The 27,695-nt window shown below is 35.3% G+C and overlaps 1 protein-coding gene across 1 annotated transcript; it reads left to right on the forward strand.

Moving 5' to 3' along the window:
• The first annotated feature begins 42 nt into the window (after positions 1–42).
• On the forward strand, positions 43–27,695 carry LOC122422594 (triadin-like). Its single transcript, XM_043439031.1, has 6 exons — positions 43–96; positions 3,125–3,166; positions 5,401–5,424; positions 20,778–20,819; positions 22,897–22,935; positions 25,139–27,695. The coding sequence occupies exons 1-6, from the start codon at positions 72–74 to the stop codon at positions 25,276–25,278; spliced, it is 312 nt and encodes a 103-aa protein (XP_043294966.1). The 5' UTR covers positions 43–71; the 3' UTR covers positions 25,279–27,695.

Below are 27,695 nucleotides of genomic sequence, written 5' to 3' on the forward strand. Positions count from 1 at the left end.
TCAAACTTAGAAAGACCTATGAATAAATATGTATATGACTCTACCATTTTATCTCTATAGAAAAAGCAGAAATGAGACATCTTAAAGAAGAAAAAGGTAATTTTTAAAAGTTTAAAAGGTCCTGAAGTCAAAATATTTTGAATAAATACGTATATACTCTGTCATTTTATTTCTATAGAGAAAGCAGAAATGAGACATCTTAAAGAAGAAAAAGGTAATTTTTCAGTCTAAAAGTTCCTGAAGTCAGAATATTTTGAGTCAAAATTTATTTATTTCATTTTAAAGAAAACTTTTCTTTATGTACATGATGATTGCTAACCTGATTAAAAGAAGAAAAGTGGTAAATAATCATAGCATGTGGTAATGAGGTTGTCGAAGGAGCAATGGATGGCGGACCATGCCTGCAGTGTGCAGTCGTGTGTTGGGTCATTGGTGAGCAACTGGTTAGAAGCTGCATTTGCAATGCTGCTTTTTTATCTTAATTTTAGTTTTATTTATTTAGGAAACTACATAATGTAATACAATAATCACTGATTTCCATGTTTACTCATCTAACAACCTTCAGTTCAGTTCAGTCGCTCAGTCGTGTCCGACTCTTTGCGACCCCATGAATCACAGCACGCCAGGACTCCCTGTCCATCACCAACTCCCGGAGTTTACCCGGGAGTCCATAAAGTTGGTGATGCCATCCAGCTGTCTTATCCTCTGTCATCCCCTTCTCCTCTTGCCCCCAACACCTCTCTGGATCAGAGTCTTTTCCAATGAGTCAACTCTTCACATGAGGTGGCCAAAGTATTGGAGTTTCAGCTTCAGCATCAGTCCTTCCAGTGAACACCCAGGACTGATCTCCTTTAGGATGGACTGGTTGGATCTCCTTGCAGTCCAAGGGACTCTCAAGAGTCTTCTCCAACACCACAGTTCAAAAGCATCAATTTTTCAGCACTCAGCGTTCTTCACAGTCCAACTCTCACATCCATACATGACCACTGGAAAAACCATAGCCTTGACTAGACGGACCTTTGTTGGCAAAGTAGTGTCTCTGCTTTTTAACATGCTGTCTAGGTTGGTCATAACTTTCCTTCCAAGCAGTAAGCGTCTTTTAATTTCATGGCTGCAATCACCATCCACAGTGATTTTGGAGCCCAGAAAGATAAAATGAGCCACTGTTTCCACTGTTTCCCCATCTATTTGCCATGAAGTGATGGGACCAGATGCCATGATCTTAGTTTTCTGAATATTGAGCTTTAAGCCAACTTTTTCACTCTCCTCTTTTCACTTTCATCAAGAGGCTCTTTAGTTCTTCCCCGCTTTCTGCCATAAGGGTGGTGTCATCTGCATATCTGAGGTTATTGATATTTCTCCCAGCAATCTTGATTCCAGCTTGTGCTTCTTCCAGCCCAGCATTTCTCATGATGTACCCTGCATATAAGTTAAATAAGCAGGGTGACAATATACAGCCTTGACGTACTCCTTTTCCTATTTGGAACCAGTCTGTTGTTCCATGTCCAGTTCTAACTGTTGCTTCCTGACCTGCGTACAGGTTTCTCAAGAGGCAGGTCAGGTGGTCTGGTACTCCCATCTCTTTCAGAATCTTCCACAGTTTATTGTGATCCACGCAGTCAAAGCCTTTGGCATAGTCAATAAAGCTGAAATAGATGTTTTTCTGGAACTCTCTTGCTTTTTCAGTGATCCAACGGATGTTGGCAGTTTGATCTCTGGTTCCTCTGCCTTTTGTAAAACCAGCTTGAACATCTGGAAGTTCACAGTTCATGTATTGCTGAAGCCTGGCTTGGAGAATTTTGAGCATACTTTACTAGCCTGTGAGATGAGTGCAATTGTGTGGTAGTTTGACCATTCTTTGGGCTTGCCTTTCTTAGGGACTGGAAAGAAAACTGACCTTTTCTAGTCCTGTGGCTACTGCTGAGTTTTCCAAATTTGCTGGCATATTGAGTGCAGCACTTTCACAGCATCATCTTTCAGGATTTGAAATAGCTTAACTGGAATTCCATTACATCCACTAGCTTTGTTCATAGTGATGCTTCCTAAGGCCCACTTGACTTCACATTCCAGGATGTCTGGCTCTAGGTGAGTGATCACACCATCATGATTATCTGGGTCATGAAGATCTTTTTTGTACAGTTCTTCTGTGTATTCTTGCCACCTCTTAATATCTTCTGCTTCTGTTAGGTCCATACCATTTTGGTCCTTTATCAAACCCATCTTTGTCTAAAATGTTCCCTTGGTATCTCTGATTCTCTTGAAGAGATCTCTAGTCTTTCCCATTCTGTTGTTTTCCTCTATTTCTTTGCCTTTATCGCTGAGGAAGGCTTTCTTATCTCTCCTGGCTATTCTTTGAAACTCTGCATTCAAATGGGAATATCTTTCCCTTTCTCCTTTGCTTTTTGCTTCTCTTCTTTTCACAGCTATTTGTAAGACCTCCTCTGACAGCCATTTTGCTTTTTTGCATTTCTTTTCCATGGGGATGGTCTTGATCCCTGTTTCCTGTACAATGTCATGAACCTCCATCCATGGTTCATCAGGCTCTCTGTCTATCAGATCTAGTCCCTTAAATCTATTTCTCACGTCCACTGTATAATCATAAGGGATTTGATTTAGGTCATACCTGAATGGTCTAGTGGTTTTCTCCACTTTCTTCAATTTAAGTCTGAATTTGGCAATAAGGAGTTCATGATCTGAGCCACAGTCTGCTCCCAGTCTTGTTTGGCCTTAATCATCAGAGAAATAGTCTGTTGAGTCAGGAGGATAGCATTCTTAGACATACCAAAAAGATTGTTAATAACAAAAGAAGACACTTTTCTGGGTTATACCAGATTTACTTAATCAGCATTACTCATTGTCCGTGGACTCAGATTCATTTAAATGCCCTGTAATCACTGAGTTCATGTCATATCTCTGTTTATGCAGATACAACACTCTCTTCAGCTAACATTTATTTTTCTTAGTTGTTAGCAGAAGAGAAAATTTTAAAAACACCTTTAGAAAATATTTACAAAATTTAAATTATTCTCATGTTGCTAAGGCTTAGAGTTGAAGTGAGCCAAATTTTTTATGAAGATTTGCTTTAAAAGTTCATATTTTAATTTACATTTTCTTTTTTATACAGTACCAAGAAAAGAAAGTCTTCAATTACACAATGTGACAAAAGGTAATCTTGATGTTTGTAAATCCTCAAATGCTGTGTTGATGTGGAGATGCCTGAATTATGTTGGTGCTTAATATTAACACTAAATTTTCTAAAGCAAGAAAGTCTAGCTGTTTATATAATTCTAACAGCAGAGGAAGTGGACAGGTAGGAAATCAAACAGAATGCTTACATTTCAGTGGAAAACTAGGTAATGTGAAGAAATAGAAACTATTAACAACATAAACATTCATTAGATATCCCAGTACCTATGGGAAGGAAAAATTTATTTTTGCAAGGAGGCTTTCCCAGCATGCCTACATTCAAGGATGATAGAGTAGTAAAATGAGGAGCCGAGAGTCCATTTATCTGCAACTACATCAAATATAGCTAATATCATGAATATATTTTTATTATTTATAAATTGATCTTTGAAATTAATTCAACATAGATACAAAGTAGATGGTAGAGGGCAATTGCTAGCATGCACATGGCAGGCAGATGTTCTTCACCCAACATGAGAATGACCTACTTTGCTGATATCATCATAAAACTGTAAGAGTATAACTGAATTATTTAGTCTGGGTCATAAAATTTTAGGTGAATCTAATTAATCAAAATGTAACAAAACATAAATGCTTTAGATTTTAAAATGCTAAGTAAACATGCCATAATTAAACAAGAATTTTCATTCAGAGTAAATATAGATCTCTAGTCTGTGTGTATACTGGGAGTGTGGAGTGGGAGGAATCTAGTTTTTCACTTACTGTAGTGTGTATACCTATTCACAGTCTAAAGTTGAGTTAATGTTGGGTGAAGGAAGTCTAACCTCTAGGAGTGTTTACCTGATAGAGACAAGAGTTGGCTCCAAGAGGGTGTGGCATCAAAGACTTAAGCCCATTCAATCACATTTTTATATCCTACCACACTGTGGTAGGCAAATATAAGGGAAAGCTTTCTAGCAATCAGAGCAGCCCAAAGATAAAATGTGCTTCCCTTCTGGCTCAGTCAGTGAAGAATCTGCCTACAATGTGGGAGACCTGGCTTTAATCCCGGGTTGGGAAGGTCCGCTGGAGTTAGGCATGGCAACCCACGCCTGTACTCTTGCCTGGAGAATCCCCATGGACAGAGGAGCCTGTCCAACTACAGTTTCACTTTCAAAGACGAAAGGCACCCCACTTTGTCCCCAAGGAAGTGATCTATTAGTGCTGACCAAAGGATTCTAGAGATTTGGACGTTGGATGGATGCTCCTTTCTTACTGTATTCTGTGAGTTCATTTCTAAGATCTTCATATTATGAATACACGGCAGGAAAAAATTGTTACATGTGAAAGCATAAGTCTAACCTAGAACTAGTTGAGAATATAAGCACATTCTATTCATTCCTTCACTCAAGGAATGGTTCATTGCATCTAAATTCCTGTCTCTTTAGCCAATGCTATTTAGAAAGGAAAGATTATAACATTAGCTTTTCTAAAGTATTTTTCTGAATTGCATTAACCTAACTTTTGTAACTTTGTAATTATTAGGTTTATATCAGAAACTCTACAAGTCTCAAAGTAAAACATGTTATACAAATTCCTTAAAAATTATATTTTCAAACCTTGTCCTTTAAATTAGACATTAATGGAATATGAATGTTACCCATTGTTTCAGAAAGTTAGAAAGTCTGCTATATATAAGACAGTCATTTCCCTTTATATCTTCATCCTGAATACATACAGTTTAATGGAAAAACATATTTGAAGAATTATAATCTCTCATGAAACTAATAAATAAATGATTATGAAAAATTAGTTGATTTTGCATGTTGCTTTTTAATATTTATAATTTACAGCCTAATGTGTATTTGTTTTTATTCATGTCTAAGAGGAAAAGAATTCTCAATAATGTATTTTATGAAATTTGGAAAGTTTAAAGCAAATAGTTAGATTAATTATATCATGCAAAGTAATTTCACTGGTGTTAGGTATAATTATAGTTTAACCAAAACAATGTAACAAAGATCTTGATGATTTTAGTAAGAGTGTTTAAAAGCATAAGTATGTTGTGACACCTGCAATGATTAATAACTTTTTTGATGTCTCACATAATAGCAATTAAGATATTCAAAGATCCATGTTATCAGACAATAGAGAGAATTCACTAACTCATGAAAAATAAGTTAAAAGATATTAGATACTTTTATGCAGTCTATTGATGTATAATATCTTTGTATTTTACCTGAGTTAAACAAGACTTGTTTTCCTTATTTTTAGTGGAAAAACCCACAAGAGTATCAAGTAAGTACTGCTTGTATTGATAATAAAATCTCTTTGGCATGCAGTATGAATTTCAAGCTTAAATTCATGAAATATTTATTTTTTTAATGTGTTCAGAAATTGAGTCATTTCATATTAAACCTTCTGACAGGATTTTGATGACTTTTCATCTTATTTATGTTGAAACTTAAAAAACAAAACTGCTTTATTGAAATAACTTGTAACAAATACCTTATCATGTTTTTGAGCCTGAAGATTAAAGTGACTTGCATTCAATACATAAGTCTTTTCAGTGATTGAGGTTGAATGGAATAAAATAATCCTACTTTGGTCTTCAACCCTAAATTCCAACATTTGGAATAGAGCACATCTGGTTGAACAATAATGCTTTGCTTTGCTGTTGTTTTCTAATGTTCATTAACTTAATTATATGTCTGAAAATACATAGTTAGAAATGGATCTAATCTTACATGTAACATACACTGACCAAACTCTCAGAAAATACTCTCTGAAATACCAAGATATAGGTGTAGGTAGCAGCTCAAATGATACATGATACAGCTATGAATTTTCCTATAAATCTTAAAATTCTGGGAAATAGCAAATTTCCTTAAGTTTCCAGATTTAAGAAGACAAATCATTTTAAATCAGTGCTATCTAAGGCAGTATTACTAGAGCCACGTCTGTAGTTTTAAATTTTCAAGTAGACACATTAAAGGGCTTCCCTGGTAAAGAATCCACCTGCAATACAGGAGACCCTGGTTTGATTCCTGGGTCGGGAAGATCCCCTGGAGATGGGATAGGCTACCCACTCCAGTATTCTTGGGCTTCCCTGGGGGCCCAGACTGTAAAGAAACCTCCTGCAATGCAGGAGACCTCGGTTCGATCCCTGGGTTGGGCAGATCCCCTGGAGAAGGGCATGGCAACCCCCTCCAGTATTCTTCCCTGGAGAATCCACATGAACAGAGAAGCCTGGCGGGCTACAGTCCATGGGGTGGCAAAGAGCTGGACATGTCTGAGCGACCAAGCGCAGCACAGACACATTAAAAGGGTAAAAACAAATAGATGAGAACAATTTTAATATTTGTATCTGTTTCTGTTTTCAAATATTTTTTTCAAAATATAATCTATATAGAAGTATTTGGATAGATTATATAAATTTTTATTGAGCTTTTGAAATTGTGGGTGTATTTTACACTTATGGCACATTTTGATTTGCACTAGCTGTTCTTGCCTGGAAAATCCCATGGGTGGAGGAGCCTGGTGGGCTGTAATCCATGGGGTCACTAAGAGTCGGACACGACTAAGCGACTTCACTTTCAATTTTCACTTTCCTGCATTGGAGAAGGAAATGGCAACCCGCTCCAGTGTTCTTGCCTGGAGAATCCCAGGGACGGGGGAGCCTGGTGGGCTGCCGTCTATGGGGTCGCACAGAGTCGGACACGACTGAAGCGACTTAGCAGCAGCTGTATTTCAATTCCCTAACAGCCCAGGTGGTCAGTGGCTACTGCATTGGGTGGAGCAGTTCTCAGGGTTTATTGAGTGCTTCTGCTGTGTTCAATATTTAGTGAGTATTGAGGACGATATAAGACAATCAGTAAAGGTGGTACTTGCCATATATCTCATTCAAAGTTCCTTGACTGCAAGTAATAGAGCTCCATATGGACTTGCTTCAGATATTTTTAAAAAAGGAAAATAATTACAAGGTTACAGCACTGTCTCTCTGATGCACAGGCAAAGCTAATATTTGATCTTCAGAAAACCTTCTGAAACTATCTCACTCCACACCCTTCCCCTACGGCCAAAGTTAGTCAGGACAGATTTCATTTAGGAGGTAATTCTACAATTTGTATTTGGAAAGTGGTTAGGGTTGGATAATTGGCAAAAGAAAAAGAAGATGTAAAGAAAAAGCTGACTTCTCCTGTGTATTTCTCCTTTACTCTCACGCTACTACCACACTCCTAACACTTCTAACACCAGGCAAGTAGGATTGTTTTTGTACCAAGCATTTCTCTGTGACACCAGCTGTCATACAATTTAATTCAATTCTGATACTAACTAGACTTAGCGCATCATAAGTTGCCAATCAAAAATTTATCTGTGAGCTGTTTGTATACTTTGGAGATTAATCTTTTGTTAGTTGCATCATTTGCAAATATTTTCTCCCATTCTGTAGATTGTCTTTTTGTCTTGTTTATAATTTTCTTTGTTGTGCAAAAACTTTTAAGTTTAATTAGGTTCCATTTGTTTATTTTTGTTTTTATTTCCACTGCTCTAGGAAAAGGGTTCAAGAAGATACAGATACAATTTATATCAAAAAGCGTTCTGCCTGTATTTTCCTCTAGGAGTTTTATAGTATCTAATCTTAAATTTAGGTCTTCAGTCCATTTGGAGTTTATTTTTGTGTATGGTGGTAGAGAATGTTCTAATTTCATTCTTTAACATGTAGCTGTTCATTTTTCCCAGCATCATTTATTGAAAAGACTGTCTTTTCTTCATTATATATTCTTGCTTCCTTTGTCGTAGGCTAATTGACCATGTATGTGGGGATTTATTTCTGGGCTTTTTATCCTGTTCCATTGATCTCAATTTCTGTTTTTGTACCAGTGATGTGCTGTTTGGATTACTCTAGCTTTGCAGTATCATCTGAAGTCAGGGAGCCTAATTCCTCCAGCTCAGTTTTTCTTTCCTAAGCTTGCTTTGGCTTGTGTTAGAGAGCAGTGAGAAGTAAGAACATATAGGTTGAAACTATGAGGTAGAAAACCTGCCCGTCAAGGAACTTTAGCCTTGTTGCCACAGAGGGCTATGGTTTATTTTATGTAAAGGAGTGAAACGTGGAGGAATTGTTGGAAAGTCTAACCTCAAAAGAACAGTAATAGAAGTAGTAAGAATGAGTAGTAACTGAAAAGAGAAATGTGTGAGGAAGAAAGTATATTGATTTTGGTGGATCATAAGATATAAATGTCCAAGACAGCATGGAATAATCCTTTTTAATATGCTTGTTTTGTGTGTATATGAAAATTATGTTTTTATAGCACATACTTTTCATCCTGCCTTTTTAGAGGTAATTATCAAAAACTGCCTCAGATGCATATCAAGTAGAACATACTAAAGATAATTTAAGCTAAAGAACCAGTGTTCTTTTTTCTGAACTCTCTTTTCAACCTTATGCAATTTTTCTTTTGTCAGACTTCTGATTTATTTTTTAGCTATTTGTCTAAAGGAAGTTGATGAAATAATTCATTTGTGCCCATTGCTCCCTTCCAACCATTCTCTCCACCCGTAGTGCCTGTATCTCTTGTCTTCTGAACAGAACCAGGTCTTCCACCTCTGCTGTATCTGCTTTGGTGCTGGATGCACATAGACCATAATTCATTCCCAGATTTTTTTGGTGGGAATGGGGGAGACTGTTAATATAAGGGAAAAGACTGATGTAAAAGACAGAAGCAGTATCTCTTTCTGAAATCTCAAGTCTTACTCTGATTGAGATTCTTGAAATCATCCCGGTGGACTAGATTCTCAGCTACCTGAGGGTTTGTTTTAGGAATAAAAATAATCAGTAATATAATAGCATTTCTTTATTACATCAGTGAAAGTAACATTGCAAAATCAAAATTTCCATGATTCACAGACTATTATGGTTTAATTGATGTTTGTTCTGTGGGTTTACTTTTTCAAAGGATGTAGATTTCTAATTTCGAAATGTCATTTAATTTTCATTCTGTATTTTTTACTTTGTATATATGATAGATACATAATGAAATTACCTTTACACAGAGTTTTGAGGAAGACATCAAGAGGCATGAAACTGTACTACATTTAAGATATAATTACTGATACTTTAAAAATTAAAAGCAAAACAAATATTCACATTCTTGAATTTTAAAGTGTAATTATTTCTTGCTGATATTAATATTTTAAGGCTTTGGAAAACTTTTTCTTTGAGAAAAAATTGTGTACAATAAAATTATGTAAAACTGCATTCCCAGGAACTTGCCTGTAGGCAAAACATGAAACAAAGCAAGGGAATGAGGAACTACATTCTTTAAAACAAATGGGCCAAGGGAAGTCTTGCACCTAGAAAAGTATCAAGGTTCTTGACAGAGCTGAGACACTGACAGTATATTTATATTATATTTATAATTAAGGAAAATGGTTTTATAAGAATCCATCGTTTTTTGTTCTAAGTATCTACTAGTCAACATTTAGGTAAAGCTAGGTTGGCTTGCCCCTCAAAATGAATACTTTAAAAGAACTTTAATACTTTAAAAGATGTATTAAGAACACTTCTTGAAATTATTCTATGTAGAAATTTAACTTTGACACCTTTTTCTGTAACATTTTTCTTTGATCATAAATAATGAGGATTTTACTGTTAGCACCTCACCAAAATTATCTGTGTAGACAGGTTTGAATCATTGTAAAGACTCTGAGATCAAATATTTATATTAAAATAATGAATTTAACTTTTTAATACAATACTGATAAATTTTAATCTTTTACAGAAGTTAATTACTTTTTAATAAAACTTCAAGCAAACCCAGCAGAGGACTAGCCAGGATTTCCATTTTATATATAGCTTCCTTGGTTGCTTTCATTTGTAATTTGCTTTTTAATGCTTTCTACCTTTTAAAATGCTCATTCATCTTTTGGTTCTGCATTTTTTTGTGTATAAATTTGGTAAACTAATAAGTAATTTTCATCAATATTAAAGTATAGTGGATAATTTTAGATATCAAATTCAGCTACTTTTTGATTTTGTCTGAAAATTTAAATAAGCACGGATATAATTAAAGTTTCTATGGATGTAAAGGCTAATAGTCTTTTTCCCCATTTACATGTTTGATATATCTTAGGTTAAGCAATCCTTTTAAAAGATTATAATTACACATAACTGAAGTATATCATCTGTCATTAATAAAAGCATAACCTGTTTTTATTGATTATATATGCCTGGATTGAAAATTTCCAAGAATTTCAGAAAGCCAGAATTTCCTAATAAACATGTTACTGCTATTTGAAAGAAAGTTTGACTTTGTCAGACAATCATGAATTCAGACAATCATGAAACTATTAGTGAGTCAGTGAACTATAAAATGTTACTATAGGGGCAAAAGGAACTAATTCTCTTAAACCCTTAAACACAGAGTATGTTTTGGTTTATGTTAATATTATATGTAATTCCCTTTTATAAACAATTAAAATAATGATCTTTTCTAAAGAGATCAGATACAACCTAAAGTCCTGTAAGAGTTAATTCATGAATAAATCAAATCATTTATGTTATCTCAGACTAATTGATTTGCTAATAAAAATGTTAGTAGTATGCCATTAACTAATGGTGGCATATCAACACTTTAACTTTCAAAGAAGTGAATCAATTTTGTTATTACACAACATAAGCCAGTCACATTTCTAGCGCTGCACAGAAAGCTTAATAATCTGATCCGATGCTGTTACAGAAAATGTCTTGAAGCATTGTTTGCTTACTTTTACAGAGTAAGTTTGAATGGTGTTATTAATGCCAGTTGTATCTTGAATTCATTTGCCTAATGTTGACCAAAATATTTCTCCCAAACTAAACTAAATTGCAGGCACTTTAAATGACTATTAAATCACTCTGTGGTCTATTAAAATAGTTTGACCATTTTTTAAAAAGAGTATCTCCCTTGATTTAAATAATTATTTTGTAATTACCTTATTTGTTGTTGAAACCAGTGAGATTGATTAAATACTTAGAAAGAGGAAAAAGGACCATCCCATTTCTAAATTAATTCCTCAGGAAATGAAGATTTAACAAGAGAGATGATTATCCTTTTCTATAATTCATCTTTGCATGCAAATTAATGTTAAAATTTAAATTTACTTTTCTTCTCCACAAGCTCAAATTATTTAAAAGTATTTTATTATTTGATATCTTACATAAACAAAATAACATGTAAGTGTGTATTTAAAAACTAGATACTATGATGTGACTTTACCTTTGAACTCTCTCCATCCTATCTCTTGATTCCTGGTAGAAGTAACTAATACACTGAATTTTTTTCTTTGATTCTCTTGATTTTTTTTCTAATTTTATCACTTGTTTTTGTCTAATTTTATTTCACATTGTAAGATATGTTCTGAGATTTTTTTTTTTTACTTAATGCTATGCTTCTCAAATCCATAAGTGTTTTGTGTAGTTATAGTTCATTTTCACTTGCTGTATATATATAGTATAACACTTTGTGAATAAACACATTTTAATCTGTTCTACTATTGATGGATATTTGCTTTGATTCTGATTTAAGATTTTTGTGTTCCTTTTTAAACATCTTATTATGTATGTTTATTTTATTACTCTTTACCTTTCTATACATATTGCAAGTAATAAATTTTCCTTTAAGTACTACTTCAAACAGCCTCTCCCAAGCTTCCTTATATGTAGTATTTTCATTATCATTCATTTTAAAGTATTTCTTAATTCCATTGTAATTGTTTAATTAGTATATTTCATAGAAGTTTTAGAATTTTAAATACTTTAAAATTTCCAAGCCTATGGGAATTTTAGATTATACTCTTTTAGTCAACTTTGAACTTAATTGTGTAGTAATTAGAGAAAATGGTCTACTCTTTGAAATGTGTTGACTCTTATCTTATGAAATAATATATTATCTATTTTAATAAATTTCCATATATCATTGAGAATAATATTCATTTTCTAATGGTTAGAAGCAAAATCCTATATACATTAAATTATTGTTATTCATTCTCTAAGTTTTGTCCGACTCTGCGATCCCATGGCCATAGCACACCAGGATATCCTTCACTATCTCCTGGAGTTTGTTCAGATTCATGTCCATTGAGTTGATGATGCTATCTAACCATCTCATTCTCTGCTGTCCTCTTCTCCTTTTGCCTTCAATCTTTCCCAGCATCAGGGTGTTTTTCAATGAGTCGCTCTTCGCGTCAGGTGGCCAAAGTGTTGGAGCTTCGGCTTCAGCATCAATCCTTCCAATGAATATTCAAGGTTGATTTCCTTTAGGATTAACTGGTTTGAACTCCTTGCTGTCCAAGGGACTCTCGAGAGTCTTCTCCAGCACTATAATTCAAAGACATCAGATTTTCGGTGCTCAGCTTTCTTTTTGGTCCAACTCTCACATCCCATACGTGACTGCTGAAAAAAACATAGCTTTGATGAGACAGAACCTTGTTGGCCAAGTGATGTCTATGCTTTTTAATATGCTGTCTAAATTGTCATAACTTTGCTTCCAAGGAGCAAGCATCTTCTATTTCATGGCTGCAGTCACCATCCACAGTGATTTTGGAGCCCAAGAAAATAAAATCTATCACTGCTTCCACTTTTTCCCCTTCTGTTTGCCATGAAGTGATGGGACCAGATGCCATGATCTTCGTTTTCTGAATGTTGAGTTTTGAGCCAGCTTTTTCACTCTCCTCTTTCACCCTCATTCAGAAGCTCTTTAGGGCCTCTCCAGTTTCTGCCATTGGAGTGGTATCATGTGCATACCTGAGGTTGTTGATATTTTTCCCAGCAATCTTGATTCCAGTTGTGATTCATCCAGTCTGGCATTAAGTTAAATAAGCAGGGTGACAATATACAGGCTTGTCATACTCCTTTCCCAGTTTGGAACCAGTTAGTTGTTTAAGATTCTAACTGTTGCTTCTTAACCTGCATACAGGTTTCGCAGGAGACAGGTAAGGGGGTTGGTATTCCCATCTCTTTAAGAATTTTCCACAGTTTATTGCGATCCACACAGTCAAAAGCTTTAGCATAGTCATTGAGGCAGAAGTAGATGTTTCTCTAGAATTTGTAATCCTGATTTACATGCTAATTTTGTTCAGTATTTTTAGTTCTAACCTTTAAACTATATGAATGTCAGGTTTTATTAGTATTATTTTTTCAATCAGCATGTGTCTGTCTTCACCTATATGTTTATCAATGTCACTATTTACCATTTCATTTACATCTCTGAATTTCTTTTGCTGTCCTACTTCTTTCAAGAGCATCTACTTTAGAAGTGCCTTGAGCAAAACCTATTGGTCGAAAATATACTCTGTTTTTATTTCTCTGACAATGTCTTTAAGTAATCATTCCTGAGAGCCTTCTGGTAGGCACACATCTAGGTCACCAGTTATCACTCTTTGAACATTTTCAATGTTTTAGTCCACTGTCTTGTTTTTTCTTCTTCCACTGAGGTGGGAGAATTCTGTTATCAGTTGAATTGTCATTCCCTCCTATGTGATCATCTTTTCTTTCTAGCTTCTTTAAATATTTTCTCTTTGCATTTTATCTGCTGCTTTCAGTCAAGTTTATTGGAATAAGAGCTTCTTTTTATTGTGAAATGCTTCCAGTACACATTTTTTCTTTTACCAATTTGAGGGATTAATAGCCTTTATTCTTCAAACATTGTGTCTTCATTTTTTTTCTTCTGCTGATTAGGAATGTGTTGGGCATGTATATTATTTTTTCCCTTTTAACACCTCTTTTAAGTTTTTCATCTTCTTGTGTCTCTATGCCATATGTAGTGTAATTTGATCTGTTCTAACATATATTCACTATTTCTTGAACCCTATGATTTATATTTTTCTTATAATAGTTATCTTTAAATCTTATTTGTTATTTTCACAATCACCTGTTGGTTGTTCTTATTTATAAATTTATATTTTATTTCTTAAAACACTCACATATATAAAGTTTTGAATATGAAAATCTCAATATTTGAAGTACTTTGTGATATAACATTGTTGTTTGTTGTTTCTTTGGACTCTCACTCATGATGGTCTTTTCTGTGTTTGAGACTTTATGAAATCACTTTTTTTTTTTCTTTCCTTCATTTTTATCTGAATTTATCTTTCTTTGTCTCTGTTGTCCCTGTTCTGCTCAAATTTATTCCACTCCTAGCAATTTCTTACCATCTGAGGTGTCCCATCTTGGGAGTCAGCACCAGCTTACCAGTTTCTCAAGGTCATAGAGTACCTGAGGGCGTGAACACTCAGACCTCGTGGTGAACCCTTTATGCTCACCTGCTGAACACTGGGCAAAGTCCCTCTTACTTTCAGCTGATGATCAAAAATTATTCTGTCTCACTTTTCAGAAAATACCTGTTGGCTGTAGGAGAGTTTCTTATTTTCAGGTTTCTCAGAATCCCCATTATTTCCTTATGCTTTCTCTTCTGGAAACACTGCTCCCTCTGGTTTTTTGACTGTCTGATTGTTCCCATCCACAAATATTTTAAGGTTAATTTCATTTTGTAGTAAATATTGCCTGTGGTTTTTGCTATCTGTTCTTATGGTGGAATTTGGAGGAGATTCAGTTGTATTGCTGTTATCTTCTCAAAAACCCCTGGATCAGTTATATTTTCATCCTACCATCCCTAACATAAAAAAGGATCTTAGCCCCTGCACTCCCACTTTGCTCCTTGCACACTCAGTTTTTGAGTTTCAGTTTTAATGTCATCGCTTGTCCTCAGGATGACCTCACCCTTCATGTGTCAGCAGGGTTTCTCCCCGGTTTCTAGGGCAGGAGGAGGGATTCTGTTTGGAGATTTTCTTTATGTCCTCTGCATCCAGCACTGCAACAAAAGATGTGCTTTCATAGTTGTTGTTGTTGTCTACCGTATTATCAGAAGTATTTGTGCCTAATAATATTTTTAATGTCGCCCACAAATCTCATTTTAACCAAGGTTCATGCCTTAATTTTCTCAATTAAAAAGTCAATAATCTGATAGTCTAGTTCTAGACAACTGTACAAAACTAAATCTGTTATTAAAATTGTAGAAAGCTTCACTCATAGAAGCCTCAATTTAATCTCCTTTCAAGCAAACCATCCTCATCCTCAGTTAATATATATAGACACAAACCTTTAAAAAAAGAAAACACACTTCCTTGTAGTATATGGATGAAAAGTTAATTCAGGATAAAATTATTGACTCCATTTTTTTTGTTGGATGCCCCTTGCTGAAATGGAATATTTTTAGAGATTGTTTGCTGGAATGGACTCTTATGGATACTAATATCAGTGTAGTTTTTCTTAAAAACAATTTAGAAATTAATACATGGTAGAAAAATATGAAAATCCTCATAGGGTAGTGGCTGATAACAGGGAAACTGGCTTTAGATGGAGTGAGTTCCCATCCTGACTTAAAAGTTTGGGTAAATTGTTTAACATCTTTGTACTCAGTAGCCTTATTTTTTGAATATCAATAATGGTATTAAAATTACCTCCTTGAAACTTTGGGAAGATTAAGTAAGATAGAGTTCACAAGTGATTTGTGTATAGTAAGTGATCATTAATTGCTGTCTGTGAGGATGATGATAATAATGGTGATAACAGTGATAAAAGGTTATTTCCCCAGTTAGAGACAGGCTTTGCTTATAAGCCTTTTGTGTCAAAATGGATTAAAAAAAAAGAGATACAATAATAATTTAAAAATCTCACTTATTTTGGTGTGGACTTAATGCAATCCCTGGAGAAGGGAATGGCAACCCACTCCAGTTTTCTTGCCTGGAGAATTCCATGGACAGAGGAGCCTGGTGGGCTACAGTCCATGGGGTGGCAAAGAGTCGGACACGACTGAGCGACTACTACTACTAATGCGATCCCACTTTTTTAGAACACAAGTGATAAAATTCATGGAGATTTTGTTCCAGGAGGAAAAAAAAAAAATGGAGCAGTTACTTTTGATAGAAGCCTTCTAAATAGGTACTAGCTGCTGGGCTCAGTCCCTCTGATCACTCCTTCTGCTAGACCCCAAAGAAAGTCCCAGGGTTTCCCAAGTGGAGCCAGTGGTAAAGAACCTGCCTGCTAATGCAGTAGACATAAGAGATATGGGTTCCATCCCCGCTGGATGGAGGGCGCAGCAACCCACTCCAGTACTCTTGCCTGGAGAATCCCATGGACAGAGGAGCCTGGCGGGCTACAGTCCATGGGGTCACAAAGAGTCGGCCACCACTGAAGGGACTTAGCATGGCACAGCAAAGAGAAAGTCAGTGTAGAAGGCGTAGTTGGTAAAATGTCTGTCACTGTCCATTATTAGTCTTCGGGTACCAACAATGTGGCCTCATTCATTTACTGGTGATGTTAAGTTGTTCTGACAGTGCCCTCAAGACAGTCATGTCTTGTCCTTAGAGTGACAGAACAGACACTCAGAAAGGATTGCACACATTTATTGAATACCCTTGGCTTCACTGTGCGTAGGGTTCCAAATGTGAACTGTCTCTGCATACTTTATTACTCCCTGCGGTCAATTCCAGGAATCTGTGGATATTGCTCAGTGTAGCAGTTAATTTTCTTTAAAACTCATGACCATTTAAAATAATAACATGTGTACAAGGAGCTAGTCACACCTGATAGCTAAAATAAACGGCCGTCAACTGTTACCTGGAACTGCTGTAGATTCTTAGGATGTCTTGAAAAAATATAAACTCTTAGAATATATTTTATCAAGCTCTTTACACAAAATCTAGCAAATCAATTGAGAAAATAATTTGAAGCTTTCAATAAGTCTGCAGACACAAGGTGATGCTGTGAATAAGGTAAAGTGAGAGGAGTGAAGAAGAATACAAAAAGCCATGGTAAGCTACTTTTGTGTCTGTGCTTCAGGGTGTCAGATGCTTACCTATGAGCATTTCTTGAAACTCTACACAAAGCAGAATAGACTGCCAGTAGAAATAAACAGTAACTGCTGGTACACACACATGCATTATTTAGGTAGTTTTTATTTATTTATCCTGTTTGCTAACAGTATGCAGAGCAGACTGGGCATTACACAGAAAAATTATCTGCAAAAATAACAAAAATACACAACAATATAATGCCATCAGTGTGTATCCTTCAACATTTTGCTTCTCTCCAAAATACAATCTCTTTTCTCCTTTTCACTTTTTTACCCACCACTACCCTCTCATGTTCAAGTGAAGAAGCTTTGCTTCTCCCAAGATTTATCACTCCATGTTCCTCCTTGACTCTGTCCTTTCTTGTCTCCCCTGATCTTGCTCCCTGAATCCTGCACTTTCATTTCTCACTTTGAAAGATCCTCTTCCTCCTGCTGACAAATATCTTTCGATGATTCCCTTGTATAAAATGTCTCTTACCCTTTCTGTTCCTGAAGCTCTTGTGCTTTTGTTCTGCTTTCATTTACAGCCACACTTCTGGACAAAGCTTCTCCATTGTTTGGAATATGATTAAATTAAAGTGGTTAGGCAAACAGAACAGGTATTACCCTTTGCTCTTCATTCCTGTTTCCAAAGACAGCTAGGTAACTCTTCTATTCATCCTCACCAAAGGAGAAGAGATTGTTGAAAGAGCAGAGAAATACACTTACGGAAACACTGCTTCATCTCTGCTCTGCACAAGTGCATGACTCATGTGTGAATTGACTCTGTCTGAGCCTTCTGGCAGATACTTGTTAAACAATATAATGCTAACAGCAATATAATGTTCTAGAATCAGAGAAGACTGAGTTTAGAAGGCCATTCTTGAGAGGTAGGATTGCTTAGTGGTGAACAGCACAGTCTCTGGAACCCAAAGTGGGTTGTTGAAGTCTGAATCCTGATTTCCCCACTTCCTAGCTCTGGAACCTTCTAGACTTTAATGATCCCTTCTGTAAAACAGGAATGATAATAGTACCTTCTCACAGATGTGCTGAGGAGGTGAAATGTGTTAGTATTCGTGCTTAGAACAAAGGAGGGCAGGTCACAGTGCTTTCTTTGTGAATTACATATAAATCTTCATTCAAACAGCTCTGACCCAGGCAGATTGGAGTTCATGGCCTAGCCCTGCCAGTCACTCACTTTATGCCCTTGGACAGTACTTAACCCCTCTCTGCTCTGTCTATACAGGAGATTTAAAATAAGAGAACCTATGCAGAGAAATGCTGTAGGGATTGAATATGCCAGTACATGTGAAATTGCTTAATAGGACCCAGGAGATGGTTTAAGCGTTAGAAAATATTAACTCTTACTGCCGTCATTAAAAGTGATGTCTCAACCCTCCCAGTTTTGTCCATTAACACAATGCATATCTCTTCTAAACTTTTCCAGATATCTTGCCCCCCTTGTCTTGCTTCATTCTAGATACTGAAATTTAACGACTGGCCAACACCGCAACTGAACTCATAGAAAAATTAACTTTTCATGATTCCCAGTTAATGAGTGCTTCTTAGGTTTTCCTCATTGCTGGGAATGGCACCACCATCTTTCTTCAATCTTAATAAAAACGATGTTTCCGCTTTTTGTATTCATCTCTTGCACTCACAGTATTGAATTCCATTTAACTCTACATACAAAGCCTCATTTACTCTCAACTACTTCAGTGGCTCCTAGTTGCAGAAATCACTGGTTTCTGGGTTGACTATGAAAATGTGTTCCCTATTTCTTTCTCTGAATCCATTCTCACATATTCTAGTTTTGTCATTTTTACTAAACACATCTAAGGTATTATTTTTCTCTTGAACAACTTTCACTTGCTGTGACATTATGTAGAGACAACTCAGCCTGACCTATAAAAACTTTGCACATGACAATCCCATCCAGCTTTTCCAGAAGTGGTTCTCCTACCCTCTTCAGTGTTCCCTATGCTCCTTGAATAGCCTCTTTCTTTTTTTGGATCTAGTCTTTCTTCATCTGATAGCCTTCACTTTAAGCTTACTATCTCTTTTAGTCAAAATCTCCTCTGTATGAAAGAGGTCGTTTCACGTTAGACTTCCTTTATAAAATAATTTTCTGATTACCCCTCCCATTAAAACAAGTCATTCCCTAAAATTTGCCCCCTGGCACATTTTGATACTTCTTTTATAATAATGACTCAAGTATTGAATATTTTATCCAAACCATCACTTGCCCAATGAGGGCACAAGTTATAAGATAAATGGGCTGTAGTGCCTTTCTCATTTTTTTTGTTTATTTGTTTGTTTGTTTTTATTCTGAGCAATGAAAATCACATGAATTGATCCTCCTTCAGTAAATTCCGGTTACTCTTAAGTTACTTACACAGAGATTGTGTCTCTAGGGCAACAGCCCTAGGGCTTGCTGCTTATCTTGTGTCTCTGTTCTCCATCTGGTTAGCCTGAGAAGTTGACTTGTGACTCAGTTCTTGCCACTTTCTATTACTTGTAGTTAGTTTACTCTGGGTCAGAATACCGATTTTTGGAAAGAGAATAAGATAAGGTTTTTATTCTATCCACATTTATTTCCCCGGGGGTAACAAATAGATCCAGAGAATAAGTGCTTTGGTTTAGTGTGCGCTACTATCTAAAAAAATAATATATGTTTTTCTTGTACAAGGACCTTGCACCATTTTAATTTTGTAAACATCTTTGATAGAAATTAGCAGATTTTTACTGCACAATTAAATATAATCATTATTTGATTCACCTAAGAATTCTGATATTTTTAAAAATATTATGTTACTTTAAAATATAACTTAATCATTTATACCATTATTTTATTTATAACTGCTAATAGGACAGTTTAAGGCCACTTAATCCAATATTTAACTGGGTTAAACCCCTATTTAAATATTTTTAAAAACTAATTAGGTTGAAACTTCAATAATTCATCATAAAAAATGCTAGTAGTTTTGTTTTCCCCCATTTTGTTCTTTTACATAGTAATATCTCTTCCCAAAGGTCACATTTCTGTCCTACTAGAGAAAATTTGCATACTAACCTACTTACCCCTTTTCTAACTATTTATGAATAGCAGTTATGCAAAATCTGAATAAATAATATAAAACTGACCCTCTTTCCAATCATTATAAGTGCTAAAAAATTGATATAAATATGTAAAGATTATTTAATTATGTTGTATTAGAATAATCTCCTACTTAAAATTACTGCCACATTATTCCACTATGTATCTTTTAAGTAGACTGCACAAAAGACCATGCAATATATGTAATGTACCTGAAGGGTCATTGTTTATGTCTGAGCTTTTGTTCAACTTTTAATGCCATGTCATTATCTTTCCAATCATCAGAAGTCAGCTAACAAAAGATGTGGACAGAGCATTTCCTCGTGATCTGCCATATGTGTATAAATTTATTTATCTAAAATTCCTTAAATTCCAAAAGCAATTGTGGTTTGGGAAGGTAGCTTTAGGAGTCAGAGGAGGACAGGCATGTTTGGGAGGATCACTGCAGGTCCTGCTTGCCACCACCAACCAGACTGCTGGCCTGCTGACCACAGGCCTGGCACAGCATCTGTTTCCTTCCCACTCTCTGTCCCAGTCAGGCAAGTTGCTTTATTTGTTAGAAAGTTCTTGTTCATAGAGATACTTTATAGATTGAGACCTTCTATCTCTTAAAAACCCCTAAATATAGTATCTCCTCTTTGGGAAATAGGTCATGAATTGATACATCTTTCTTTACTCTCTAGGAGAAGATTCTGAAGATGTACCAACTTCAAAGAAAGCTAAAGGTAAGATTGTTATCTTCAGTTCACTATGAGATTTCTCATCTGTAAAATTTTTTCTCTGTTTTATTTAACTATTCTGGTTCTCAGCTTTACCTAAGCAAAGTTTAGATGGTACACTTATCTGTAAACAGCTTTTGTACATTATTTGGAAAACATATAAGTATATATACATATATATACATATATACATATATATATATATATATATAACATGCTATACATATATATTATACATCTTATAATTATATATTTCTGTATATCTCTATATATTTAAGACTAATTGGACACTTGATTTATTTACAAGTAATTATTAAATAATTTGTAGGCCAATCAGGTTATAAGAGAAATATTTCAAAATCATCATTTCACAAATGTTGTTTGACAGTAGGAGGACCACGTAAATGTTCAAATATGATATTGACATGTGTTTATTAAGAAAAATTGAGATAACTTGCCTATATTAGCAACAATAGCATAAAGAAAAGATGGAAGGAAGGAGGAAGAGAGAGAGGGAGGGAAGACAGACCTCAAACCTCAGAAAAATTTTCTACAACCAGATACATGACCTTAGGCGAGTATTTCCAGGACTAAATTTATTCATCTGTATTGTAAGTTTTTCAACCAATTTAATGCATTTTTTTCCTGAAGGGTTTCCTGGCTTCCTAGTTTGGCTTGTTATATGATAGATATTTTCTATTCTACTTTCAGACTTGCCTATGGACAATAAGAGTTTGCCTAAGAGGTGCTCTTGTCATCAAAATGCAAGTTTTGTGGCAGTGTCTGGAATTAGTTAATAGTGTGGAAAACAGCACTTAAAGAAAAGACACAAGAAAATAGGTTGTTGATTCTTATGAGACAGTTTATACTTAAGATATTTTTGAATATTAAAATTTTGGGGTTTTTATAAAACAATTATTAAGAACAATTACTTAATTTTTTTTTTACTTCTTGAACATAACTTCTCAAACAACTTTATATACAAATCATTTGTAAATCTTTTTGAAATGAAATAAATTGTTATTGGAGACCAATAACTGTTTATATCAGTTTCACAAGTAATGATAGAACTACTGGTTCATGGATCACACTTTGAGAAGGAAGTTTTTTTTAACTCATTTAGAATTTGATGATATCTAAAACCTACTTCAGATGAAATACACACACATTCATATCTTAACATTTTATAGGTTTGTAAGAAAGTTTATCTGTGTACAGGGGTTCAAATTAATAGTGTCAATTTATCCTTCATTAGATAAACACATCGGAGAAGGCAATGGCACCCCACTCCAGTACTCTAGCCTGTAAAATCCCGTGGATGGAGGAGCCTGGTAGGCTGCGGTCCGTGGGGTCACTAAGAGTTGGACACGACTAAGCGACTTAGCTTTCACTTTTCACTTTCACTCATTGGAGAAGGAAATGGCAACCCACTCCAGTGTTCTTGCCTGGAGAATCCCAGAGACGGGGGAGCCTGGTGGGCTGATGTCTATGGGGTCACACAGAGTCGGACACGACTGAAATGACTTAGCAGCAGGAGAAGCAGCAGATAAACACATGGTGCATATCACTTCAGCAAAAACGTCCTTGAGTTGCCTGAGAAAAGGAAAGGATACAGGATACCAGCTCGCTGCTATTCTTTCCTGAGAACGATGACCATTAAAACTCATGTCTCACACAAGTTTAAAATTATTTTGATGAAAACATTTGTTTCATAGCAAGATTCCATCCTTACTATAACTCTGAGCATCAAAAACCTCTTCAAAGAAGGGAATGAGTGTCAAGCCAGCCCTCCATTAACATCCAACACATCAGGACCAGTTTCTATGAGAACAATTGCCTGTAGCATTTTCCATTCTTTTCTTTCATTGCCTTCTCTTCTGTTGCTGGCTCTTAACCTACTAAAGTTTGTAGTTAAAGACTGAACAGAATCTGAATAAGAACCTAGAACTTATTGTAAGGAGGGCGAATAGCTCCTGTTTCTTTCATATTGTGCACCTTTTAAGACATTTTTCACTTCCCTACATATTTGTATAATAACTATGAATGTACAAGGTAATTACTTTCATATTTTTGTATCCACTAGAAGAAGCTGAAGATGTATCTTCCACAAAGAAGCAGAAAAGTAAGTTTAAAAAAAAAAAAATGACTAAAACCACTAAGGAATTCTGTAGCTGGTACATATAAACTGAAAGTTTAGATTCTCTTAAGAAAACCAGCATTAGAAGAAAAAGATTTTCTTTTTCTTCACATACATGAAAAATAACATTAAAGTAGAACACTTATATTTCAAAGAGAAGTTCTGCACTTTTCATGTCAGTCAAGAGGCACATATTTGGAGGAATTACACAGTAATGACTGAAGTGGCATTTATTGCAAACCATTCTACACAGCTCTGATCCTGAACACTCTAACTGAATCTGTGCTTAAATGTGTGTTACTGTCTGCTTTATGAAAAGATATCTGAAGTGATATGCTGAAACTTTTTATCTCAAAAAGAAAAAAAAATGTAGAAATAGGTCTCAGCAATTCAATTGCTTAGAAACTCACTTCTAAGATTCAAAGTTCCTTTTAATTTTTCTTGATATATGGCAGGCTGTTAATATTCAATCTTTGGGATCGTTGATTTTATGATGCAATCAATATTCATATGCAGTTACAAAATTCAATGTCCTATTTTCTTATTATTCCAGCACTTCCAAATTAGACATATTTTCTTCAGGTGGTAAAGCAATACATCTTGAATTCACGTATGCATAAAAGTCATTGCGGCACAGACTAAAGGAAGCAATTTTTTAAATAAGTATAAGCAAAGTTTGCTTCACATAAGGCTTTTGAAATAAAAGTAGACATTTATCTGAGGAAATAATGTCAATAATGTTCTCTGAGTTCCATAATCTTTCTTAAATGTATTTCTGAAGGAAATTACAAAAATGACCTCTATAATCACAAACACTTCCTGTTATATTAATATATGTGAATCACTGAAAAAATATCAAGAGCCTACTATGTTTTAAGCACTATTTAGATGCAGCTACTGCAACAGATGAGAGATAACAAATTATAATCCTTCATATAATCAGGTTGTATGAAATAAGAAACAAATAAGTAGTTTTAATACTTTTGGATATGGTTGCAAAATCCATAAAGTCAATCTAAGCATGTTTTGGATTTATATAGCAATGCTTTCCCACTTGTTCACCTACTTGTAACAATTTGTGGCTATTTCACATAATACTCAAAATCTCATATTTCATAAATAGATATTAATAAGATAGGTGGATTATATTGATGTCAGTTTCCTGGTTGGGATATTATAGTATCGTTCACTTTGCAAAGATGTTGCCATTGGTGAATGCTAGGTGACAGATACATGGGCTCTCTGCATCATTTCTTACAACTTCATGTGACTGTTCAGTGATCTCAAAATAAAAATTTTAATTAAAAAGAGGTAAAGAAAATAATTTCATTTTTTTAGTAAAAAACAAAAGTGTCAAATATTTTCAGTTCACTTGGGGGATTTACCATAGCAAAACAATATTTTCATCTTTCCATGAAGCAGTTCTATAGTTTGACATTCATGAGCCGTTTATATAACATCTAGAATGTGCAGCTACAATGATATTTTCACTCACAACCATTTGGCATCGATAAAATAAATGTCAGACAGTGCCTGTGAACGAGAAGGCTCAGCTGGTAGGTAGGTTGCTGCTGGTCTCTCCCCCTTTGAGGACTTGGGCTGCTGTTCCTCCTTCACGCAGGCCCAGCTTTGCTGCCTGCCTTCTCTCTAGCCTGTCCAACCCCTAACCCTAGACTCTCACAACCTTGGCGACGGTACAGGGGTGAGGGTTGTGTTACTGCCCTTCTTTGAGGCTAAAACAAAATAGAAAACAATTCTGGATAAGATAAAGAGGAAAGAAAAACTAAATTCAAGATTTCTCCAAAGCATTTTCATGAGTGAAAAAACTCAGTGATTAAAGTCAGCTGACATCATGGGTGATGAAATCAGAATAATCCCTTGTCATCTCCCTTAGCTTCTTTCTACCCACGCTTTGCTCTATTCTACTTCCTAAGCCCTTAGACTCATGTAGATTTAACTAGCTTCCCCCGCCCTATATTCCACATACTGCAAGCTGCAATTATCATTCTTTTTCCTGGCCAGCTGCAGGAAGTCTGTGGTTGGTTGACAGAATGCTGGCTGTTGCCAAGACTGTCTGTCTGTGGAACCCATGCCCATATGCATTGAATTAGACTGCCTCGCAATGCTTTACCTCTGTTCCTAATCACATTCTAGCTGTTTTAATAAATCATCATGCTCTCTTTCTCAGCCCCCATCAGCTTCTTCCAGTGTGTCTACTTGGATGGATACAATGGCTACGGATTTCAGTTTCCCGTCACTCCTGTGCACCACCCTGGAGAGAGCTCTGGCCAACCAAATTCTCCAGGACAGAAGCAGCAACGACAATAAGACCCATATGCACAGCCCTTGCAAATCGCTTTAGAACTTTGAAAATAGGATCTTTTGTTTGTCTACAATGACACAGGCAATTGAAATCATGTAGTCCAGGGGATTTGTTTGAAAATAGTTTACTCTTCTGCCTGGTGTAGAAAGGGTGAGCAAAGAGACTGAATGATAAGCAGGCAAGTTGGAGGGTCTGGGGCTCAAGAATCTGTCATTTGTTTGTTGCTGGGTGTGGGTGCTTATATTTTTCTATTTCCAGTCACTTTAAGGTTGTTCACAAGCTAATTTAAATTTTGCTTAATAATGATCTTTTAAACATAATTGACACAATTACAAAATGAAATTTCTGGCTTCAGTTAGATATTTACTTTTAAGTGAAAACACAGACTATACTTTAAGTTTAAAGGCTTTAGTAGCTTATACAAAAGCTGCTCTTTTGCTTCATGTAGGTATCTAAACTCAATTTACCCAATATGTTGATATTCAATAGTTTAATTTTATTTCTGTGTATATATATATATCTATTTTAGTTGTGACTCTTCTCTAAAAATGGGTAACAGTTTCACCAAAGAATGTTATAAGTTCTTTGTGATGCTCTTTTGGAGCTCAAAATATCTCTGAATTTTAGACATAATAAGATGGAGTGGAAAGGCTTGATGAATCTTATCCCTAAGATTTGTCTTGAATTACAATTAGGAAATTCACTCCAGTGAAAATAGGCCATCTAATTAGGCAAGTCTGGTGAATCATTTGTTTAAATATAAGCAAATGAGATGTAGACTAGCCAGATTTCTCCAGACTGTGCCCTAGTAAAATGTCACCTGGGTGAAGTTTTAAATCCGTCACCAAATTTGGGTGACAGATGCAAGAGGATTTTCATTTCACTTTAATAGGATCATTCTATGGAGTTAAATAGGTTTATTGCTCAAAACAAAAAAAATATGAATGTCATCGAAGTTGAAGGAACACATTTTAACCATTAAGTTCGCTGTGAGATATCTTACTTGTTTTTTAGGTAATTAGTTACCAGTGCTAATGAAATGAATAACAATCTTTAACTTATTTGATGATGCATCACTGGGGAAAACAACTCTACTTTTGCCATCCTTTGTCTCTCGGTGATATAAACACTTATGGTTTTTAACTACATTTTTCTATCAACAATAAAAGTCATGCCAGGGAATTCCCTGGCAGTTACAGTGGTTAGGATTCCGCACTTCCACTGCTGGGAGCACAGGTTTGATCCCTGGTTAGGGAACTAAGATCCTGCATGTCACGTGGTACAGTCTAAATAAATAAATGAATAAATGTCATGCCACTGTGACGTTTATTATGTTTACAGTAGCAATTTAACTTATGACACATTAACTCAGGAAGTAAACTGAATTACTCTTTCTGGCTTTTTAATCATCTTCAGCAAAGTCTGAAGGAGCCAGAGCCAATACTAGCCAAGTGATTTATTTTTAAGGACTGCAGATAAGTTCTTTAGGTCCAAGATGTAGAACACTGTTTCATTGGAATATCATTAGGCTAGGGCATCAGTAACATGTTAATTACTAATAACGAATTTTCAGTGACTTTTGTGAAAAGTTAGCCTTGGCCACAGGCTGGTGGACCTAACTTACACCACAAAAGCCAATGATATGATGAACCAAGATTAATGCCACTCCATATGGAGGGCTGCCTGGAAGTGTGTAACTTCAGTACCAATCAGAGGGTACCATCTTATAAAGCCTCTTCTTCTAACAGTGAAAACTTGTGGGTAGGACAGTGGATGAAGTTTATTGCTCAATTACTCCTCCAGCTTGTTCAATTTAATGACTAAAGGAATAGAGAGAAAGTATGATAGTTTTCTCAATTTCATAGAAAAGAATGGTTTATCTTTTCATTCAATGACTGTTGAGCACTTACTCTTTCTAAAGGCACTGTGTTAGGCACTGGGCCGTATAAGAAAAATACCAGAGATAATTCTGTTCCCAGTGCTATCCTGACACAATATGTGGCCTTGGAAAATTTGCTAAACATACTGAGCTTATTTTTCCCGTGTGTAAAATAGGGATTTCTGGACAAACAACCTTATACCTCACAGAGTACCGTGGAGACTGACAAAATATCTTCATATGGACATGATAAAAAAATGTCTAATTAAAATGACGCTTTTGAATGTGGTACTACTTGTTCCTCTGAGTGCTTTTCTACATTATATCATGGTCTCTTTCATTCTCATCATGAAAACTATTTGATGAAAAATAAAATATGACAGCTCCTTGTAATTAGACAAATCAATTATGCTGTAAACAATATTAACAATGTTGTTACGGTGTATCTGCTTGAAGTTACAATAAAATAGCACATGAAAATTGTTAACTAAATTCTCATCTGTTCATACAGTTCCATCAAATAAAGTATTTCTTGTCCTTTCA

The sequence above is a fragment of the Cervus canadensis genome, chromosome 20 (assembly GCF_019320065.1).
Source record: "Cervus canadensis isolate Bull #8, Minnesota chromosome 20, ASM1932006v1, whole genome shotgun sequence".
Lineage (NCBI taxonomy): Eukaryota > Metazoa > Chordata > Mammalia > Artiodactyla > Cervidae > Cervus > Cervus canadensis.